This window comes from Pelodiscus sinensis, chromosome 9 (genome assembly GCF_049634645.1).
Source record: "Pelodiscus sinensis isolate JC-2024 chromosome 9, ASM4963464v1, whole genome shotgun sequence".
NCBI lineage: Eukaryota > Metazoa > Chordata > Testudines > Trionychidae > Pelodiscus > Pelodiscus sinensis.
The window spans coordinates 22,150,896-22,159,030 of NC_134719.1; the positions used below are offsets into that span (position 1 = coordinate 22,150,896).

An 8,135-nucleotide genomic window follows, 5' to 3' on the forward strand; every position below is an offset into this window, starting at 1 on the left:
GGGCCAGACCCACTTCCTCAGAGTGACTAGTCTTTAAAGTGCTACATAGTCCTGTATTTTGTTTCAGCTACACCAGACTAACACGGCTACATTTCTATTCCTTTGTACAGTGGCTTTAAATGAGTCATCAGATAACTGCAGTTTGCATACATTTCTAAAAGAATCCTGATTGTTTGCAGTACTTTAAGCTATTTACATTTTATAATACTTCTCTCTCATGCAATGCTCAGTCCTGTGGAGAACACTTCTACCCTTTCGGTGATTATTTCAAAATCTAGTTGACTTCATCAATGGGAGCATTGTACACAAATTGCAGGATAGAATTCAGCCCTCTGGCTTTTCTTTGTAAATGACATCATACTAAGAAATTTGAATAGTAATACTATTATATTATTTTTAAAAATTATCTTCCTTTTCAATTAGACTGGATAATAGTGATCCAGTGCGCCTTTTCTTAGGTTCAAGGGCCTGCCTGTGTGGGACAGACTGCAGGATCACAGCCAATTTCTTGGGGGAAAAAAAGAGAGCCAAAATTTATGTATGTAGATATTAGGCTTCTGATGTGATACCCACTGAAGTTAAAGGGAACTTGCTCTGAGTAAGCAATTCTTAAGATTTTTTAATCAAAAAAGTCATATTACCCAAATGAACAAAAGCTCTTGGCAAGCTGAAGAATTGGTCTGAAATTGACAAGAAGAAATTCAATAAAGACAAGTGCAAAGTATTACACTTAGGAAGAAAAACAATCAAATGCACAATTACAAAATAGGAAAAACCGACTAGAAGTAGTACTGCTGAAAAAGAGGCAAGAGTTATAGCAGATAACAGACTGAATGAATCAACAATGTGATGCAGTTGCAAACAGAGAATATTCTGAATTTATTAGCATCCAGAAGGTAATTGGCTTGCTCTATTCTGACTGGTTAGGCTTCATTTGGAGTACTACATTTCCGGGTCCTACACTTCCAGAGATGGGAACAAATTGGAGAGAGTAAAGAAGAGAACAGAAATGATAAAAGGTTCAGAAAATCTGACCTATGAGATGTTAAAAAAATGGATATGTTTAGTCCTGAGAAAAGAAAACTGTAGGGGGCGGGGCTGGGAACCCAATAAGTCTTCAGACGTATTAATGACTGTTCAAAAGAGGACATCCCTCAATTGTTATCCATGCTCGTTGATAAGAAGCAATCAGCTTAATCTGCAGCAAAGGCCATTGAGATCAGTTATTAGGAAAAGCTTTCCAGCAAATTTCCAGAACATTTACACACTAGAACAGGCTTCCAGGGCAGGTTGAAGAATGCCCATCACTGGAGCCTTTCAAGAACAGGTTTGACAAACACTGTCAGATTGTCTAGGTATTCTTGGTTCTATCTTGGGGGGGGGGGGGAAAGAGAGTTGGACAAAGTAACCTCTCGAGGCCCTTTCTAGCCTTACATTATGATGATTCGGGTTGTTTGACCTGAAATACTTTGTTTCTAGGTGTTTTTAAAGGTCTAGTTTCTCCAAGGAGAAAGCAGTCTCTTCCTTACAACTTTCAGCCCATTGTAAAAGACCCAGGTTCTAGCTAGACATTGGGCCAGAGAAGAGAAAAAAACCTCCATAAGCGGATGGTAGGTGCACTTGCTTGTGATGCCAGAATCCCAAATTCAAGTCCCCAATTCTTTTAATCTATAATTATTTATACAAAGTAGAACAACTTCAGCGAGACAGAGAAACTCTGCCCAGAATTCCTTTAAGGTTAATGGATAGGGCATTGACCAGGCAGAAGGTGGAAAGAAAGCTCAAGTTCAAAGCCCTTCTCCCATCACCCCCCAAAAAATGCAATCAGGACTGAGCATTGCCATATTGTGCTCGGTGCTGCAGAAACAGAAGAATACATAATCCATACCTCAGACATCTTAAAATCAGTGGAATCACAAAATAGAAGAGGCCTGACTGTGAGAGCATGTAATGAACTGGTAGTGGGTTATGATTGCTCCCTGTGGTAGGTTTATTTAATGCTGTGTTTCATGGCATTCCATCAGCATTAGAAACATATTACCAATCTGTACTTTAATATGCTTCAGCACTTGTAAACTAACAAGTTCATCCTTTTATTTTACTTTTGATAACTTAGTGGTAACTCTTCATCTATTGAAATGCTTACTTTGAATTTTTTAGGTTGGAAACTTACAAGCAGGGAGGTCCAGGACAAGTTCAGAGTAGTTCATAGAGACTAGTATCCTATCTCATGAAATATGCCACCTGCTAACTTCAGTAGGACACTGTAAATAGTATTTTTGACTCGTAAGCATAGCTTTGTAAAAACAGGTAGGGGGAATACTTTGCCCTTGGCTACACAGGTGCAACTCCATTTGTTTCAATGGAAATGCACATACATAAATTGTATGCATGATCTGTTCCTAGCTGTCTTGTTCAAGTACGTTAAATGGCACAGACAGACGCATTAAAGTGTTATAATCTTGAAAATCTGAACAGGATTGTATTCAGAGCAAGCATATTGAAAAATGCTCCAACTCAAATAATCAGGACACCTGTAAATTAAGTGAATTAGCATAATCTTTTTCATCACATAGTGAAATGCTGACTCAAAGAAAGGAGAGTGACTTGTAGAGCCTAGGTCCTTTAAAAGGCTTTTTGTGCTTGACACCTGCACTCATACTGTGTGTTTTAAACACATTCATTATCAGCTTTCTGATTTTAACATGCACAGTATGGAGGTAACTCCCTGGAGAGCCCACTTTTGCAAAGTAGAGAATAACTAATGCAGACACAATCAGAGAGCAGTCTAACACTAAGGGTGTGTCAAGACTACAGGGTTTTTTCGAAAAAGGTGGCCTTTTTTTGAAAAAACTTCCTCTGCGTCTAGACTGCCACTGCGTTCTTTCAAAATTAAATTGAAAGAACGCGGCTTTTTTCAACCATGGTAAACCTCATTTTATGAGGAAGAACGCCTTTTTTTGAAAGTGCTCTTTCGAAAAAAGGCGTTCTTGAATGCAAACAGGGCTTTTTTGAAAGAGAGCATTCAGACTGCCTGGGTGCTCTCTTTCAAAAAAGCAGCTTGAAAGAAGTGGTTGCAGTCTAGACGCTCTCTTTTGAAAGAGGCTTGTAGTCTAGACGTAGCCAATGGGCACATCTACACAGCAACATTATTTCGAACTATTTTGCAATAGTGCTAGTTATTTTGAAATAATGTTGAAATACTGTCAATCTGGAGAACTTCTTACTCTGACTCCTGTAAACTTTACTCTATGAGGAGTAAGGGAAGTCAGAGGAAGAGTGCTCTATTTCGAAATAAGTGTTGTGTAGATGCTCCCAATTTCAATTTCAAAATAAGCTATGCAACTGACATAGTTCAATTTGAGTAGCTTATTTTGAGATAGGGTGAGTCTATATAGCGGGGCGTAAGTGAGGAGCCAACACACAAACATACCATACAGCAATGGCCATACCAACAAAGCTCCACTACAGAAAGAAAAGATGTGTAGTACCAATTTGGAATTACTTATATGGCTACCTTTGAGCACGGCAGTATACATTTTCATGAAAAATCTAAATACAGTGGTCTGGGGGAGCTGGAAGGAAAAGATTCTTTTTTATTCCCAAATTAATCACTTCATTGATCTCATTGGACTATAGAAAGCAATACTCTGTTGCCAGTGCTAAGACCTAATAAAAAACAAATCCTTATTTTCGTTAATTTAAAAGTTTCAAGCATATTTAAGATACGAGTATTCTCTGGGGAATATTTAAGGAGCAAAAAAAAGTTCTGTATCAAAAGTCTTATGAAATAGCTCTATGTACCCCCTTTGGAAAATGAACTCCCTTAGGGACTGTGTATTGTCCCCTGAAATAACTTGAAATACAGTAAACTTCAATTCAGCACAAAAAAAATCTATGAAAGATGTGAAAACTGAAAATATGGATTCATAAATAAGTCATGTATGTCGAAAGGGAAGAAAGAATGTTATATATTTAGATAGAAAGAATATGAATACCCTATTTTATTTCAGACCAAATTTTCTTTTGGCTTCTTAGTTCTCCTGGTAAGTAGTGATGTGTAGTCCATTTTTAATAGTATTCTCTAACAAAACAGATATTCTTTCACTTATGAGATAAAAATGATTGTTTGACCTTAAAACTCCAATTTCATTTATGTAATCCACCCAGATGCATAGGTACTGAGTTGTGAACTCATAATTTTAGGCCTCACAGAGTTTAATATACTGTAATGCTACACTCTAATTGTAAGCCACCAACAGATAACCCTTAGAGTCACAAGAATATTTGTATTACTTTTTATTTTGAATGTAAGATTTTTTTTCCAGGATAACCCATGGCACTCAATATTTGAGTTCTATCCAGAGCTAAGAACTGCAACTTCTCAACTCTCTCTCTCTCTCTCTCCCTCCCCTTCCCTCCCCCCCCCCCCCCCGCCCTCTTTTCCTATCTTTATTTTCAGAGTTTTACTTAAAAGGTTGCAAAGTCTAAAATATGTCTACAAAAACAGAGAAACCAAAGCAAGTGAATTCATGGTTTCAGAATTCATGATCTGTCAATGGCACTGCATAGACTCTGATTTTTTTCTGAACAGAAACATCATTAGAACACTCAAGGAAAGTAAACTGGCTTGGCTTAAAAAATGCCAAACAATCAGGAAAAATATCATATGCAATATTTTTCAAAAGAAAAATTGTGAAATCCATGAAAATTGTATCTGGCTAAATCACTTTTTAATCTGGAAGCCTAAATCAGCTACTTGCAAATGAAAAGAAAGAGGCCTATAGCCAAATAGTTTGTAGTTTAAAATTATTGCAGATTAAAGTCTAGACTTACAAAGCACAATATTCACTCTATTCTTATAAAATCTAAAGTACCAAGAAAATGATTAATTACCACAAAGTATCACAGCAAAGTAAAATGTATGGAAGTTATATTCGAATTTTTGCAGTTTTAAACTGAAGATTAATTAACTTGATTCAAATAGGATTCAGATATATTATGTACAGTGCTCTACCACTGGTAAACAAATTTTGCACCAGCCAGCTGGACTGGAAACAAATATTGTTACCATATGGAATGCAAGCTTCATTAAGGGATGCAATAACTGAGTTACCATAAGCATGTGATCTCTTTACAGCATAGAACTAGAACTAGCAGGATGTTTTTTTCATTTTAACCATTAGGAAATAAAAAAAGCTAAAGTCAGGGTATACACACTTATAATCCTGTGCAAGCTTTAATGCCACTTTACAACTGAGCAATATACTGGCAAGAGATATTTGAATTACTGATTCTATAGCAGACATCAAAACCATCATATAGAATTTTTATCTAACACTAGGAATTTGCAAACTTACTATTCAAGAGGCAGATATGTATTATTTGCATCCATCTAATACTTAGTGAAAGAAGTCTTAGAAATTCTGTGTAATAAAGTGTTTGCTGTCTATAGTTGTCTCAAACCATGAATTAACTAGGCTTGGATTTTTGAATTCAAGAGCACAGACTGGCTCTTGAGTCAGGTTAGGTTTGGTTAAAATCTAACTATTTAAAATAGGAAATTATTTCCATCACAGATTATCAGGATTTATTAAGAGTTTCCTCATAGGACTGCATACCACACCCATAGAATTAAACTACAGATGCACTGGTTCATTGGTCATTAGACAAAGACGCCCGATTTTAATATTTAAAGAAACATCTGAAAATGTATTTTACACCACACAACTCTCAGACAGACTTGCACAGTGAATGAGAATACAGCAATTCTCTGAATAACGTGTTTCGAACATTTGAGGGGGGAAGTGATGAAGAATTGCTGAGATCTGTACGCTGCTGAGTATCAATTTACACTTAAAAAAAACCAGAACGAGCTGCCAACATCTCCTTCGGCAGTTGCTTCGTTTTAGGGAAGTAACTGGGCTATAGCAGTCTCCGATGAGCCATTTACAGCTTTCGGAGTCTCAGGAAAGAGTGAGAGAAACGAGCCTTACGAAGCAGCAGCAAAACTTATTCCAGAGGAATTAAAAAAAAACTTCCCAAACTTGGCAGAGTAGAAGAATACACGAGTAGCAGAGGGAGACCACTTAAGAACTGCTCTTATATCTAGAAACTGGGATACTGGGCGAGCATAGGGACACGCCTTTTAATTCCACTTAACTACCTTGGTCTGGGATGACTCTGGAAAGGGATAAACGGGACCATGAGAAATGCACTTTCCTAGCAGCAGAGGGACTGGCCCTCCTCAATGGGAATAGTTGGCATGAATGACTGAGCACTAGTTTCCAAGTGGTACCACCTCTCCCGGACCTCACATTGGCCTCTGACCAGGGCTGCTTGGACTTGGAGATGGTTTAATAAAAATTAAAAAAAACAACAACAACCCGGAGCGTGTTACAAAACGTCCCTCTTTCTAATGCCCCGCGTGAGACGCAAACCTCTTTGAGGCAGCTGCCGAACACGCATCCACAAATGCCTGCGGTAGCTCGGAAATGGCTTTGCCAAACGCGCTCTCACTCACTTGCCCAGAGAAGTAAATAGGAGGCTGGTTTTTCCTACCTAAGCACAGCCGTGTCCCCTTTTCTGACCACCAGGTTGTCCACAGCCGCCCCAGGGAAGTCCATACTCTGTCCGGCTGGGAGGCAGGAGGGCAACAAGCAGCACAGGCTGAGGAGCACAGCAGCCAGCCACTGGTTTGAGCAACAAGCACCCTGCACCAACAGCATCATGTCCATCCCTGCTCAGGGCTGCTCGCTCAGCTCCCAGTTCCTCTCAGTCCCCAGCGCCGGGTGCGCGCGTGTCCTCTTCCCTCCAGCCAGGCAGCGAAGGCACTGGCAGAGCGCTGCCTCGCCTGGTTCCTTTTGGCCGAGTCCGGAGTGCGTCTAGTCTCGGGTGGCTCGCACACCATCTAGCGAGGAGGGAAGCGCGCGGGAGACTGAGAGCAGAGGAATCAGCAGTTGCGGCAGCAGCGTCAGGCTCAGCAGCAGCAGACGGCCCCCAGGCTCCGAGCCGGTTGCCATGCAGCCGTTTCCTTAGCAACTTGTCCTGATGACTGGTGGTGGAGCAGAGACAAAAAAAAAGGGGGGGGGAGGAAGAAGTAGGGGAGAACTAGCTAAAAGCAAAGCAGCAGCGGGAGGAGGTGCGCTACAGCCACCGCCATGGCAAGACGGAAATAAATGGCATGCAATTAAAGGCACTGATTGCAGCGTGACACCCCCCCCCCCCCGTTGGCTGAGGGCGACGGCTGAGTTTGCTTGTCGGCTGCTTTTTGAAATAAAAAGTCGTGCGAGCGATCAAGCTCCTCTCCCGCTCGACGGCTCGTAGCCACGCCCGGCTCCTGCTGCCCAGAACGGTTCCGGCCCAGCGCGGCTCTGAGCCGGCACCGGGCGAGCAGCCGGACGCAGGGAGCAGGCTGCAGAGCGAGGCACAAGCGGAGGAGGATTCTGCGCCGGAGCCCTGGGCTGTGCGTGAAGCGCCCCAAAGCCTCCACAACGGGGAGTTCCTCCCAGCCCAGCCCCTCGTGAACCCGGCTTGTGGGCGAGGAAAGTGCCCCAGGTGCACGAGGAGGGCTAGGAATCCAGCCTTCAGCCTTCTTCCCCTCGGCAGAGAAGAGCAGGGAGTTCCGTGCAACGCCTAGCTAAAATGAGATAAGGGGCGTGCATGCCCTAGGCTGGGAGAGCGCAGCCCCTCACCTCTCTCGAGAAAAGAAATCAAAGCCCAGGCAACAGGTCACATCCTCGAGGGACCAGCGACTCCTTTCCCCCAGAGGGACAGGTAGAAAGGGAAAGAGGCGCTTTCATACTGGTCAATGTCCCCTTAGTGCAGGGCAGGGCAATCATTTTTACAAGGGGGCCACTTCATACATTTCTGAAGTAGCCCTGGGCCACCCCAGAATGGGCAGGGCCAGGAGACTTATCATGACTCCCTGGCAGGCCCTGATTGGTCTTGGTGGTGGGAGGAGCATGTGAAGTCTTCCCCCCCAACCCTGTGCCTGGACAGAATCACCAGCTGATTTAAAACATCTGGCAGCTTCTCTTTAGGTGCCACAGCGGGAGACCTCACATACTCCTCCCACCCCCAGGCTAAACGGGGGTAGGGAAACATGCAAAATCTCTCATGCTCCTACCTCTCTA

At 42.1% G+C, this 8,135-nt stretch overlaps 1 protein-coding gene across 4 annotated transcripts in view; it reads right to left on the minus strand.

Moving 5' to 3' along the window:
* NEGR1 (neuronal growth regulator 1) overlaps positions 1–7,884 on the minus strand; it is a 694,269-nt gene extending 686,385 nt beyond the window's left edge. For 2 of the 4 annotated variants that reach the window (XM_006121060.4, XM_075936237.1), the window contains exons 1-2: positions 7,695–7,884; positions 6,562–7,054 (exon numbers count right to left, since the gene is read on the minus strand). In XM_006121060.4, coding sequence (XP_006121122.1) covers positions 6,562–6,737 — 176 coding nt within the window. In that variant the 5' untranslated portion in view covers positions 6,738–7,054; positions 7,695–7,884. The remainder of the gene's footprint in view (positions 1–6,561; positions 7,055–7,694) is intronic. The other 2 variants (XM_006121061.4, XM_075936238.1) reach the window with 2 other exon arrangements.
* Between the last annotated feature and the right edge of the window lie 251 nt (positions 7,885–8,135).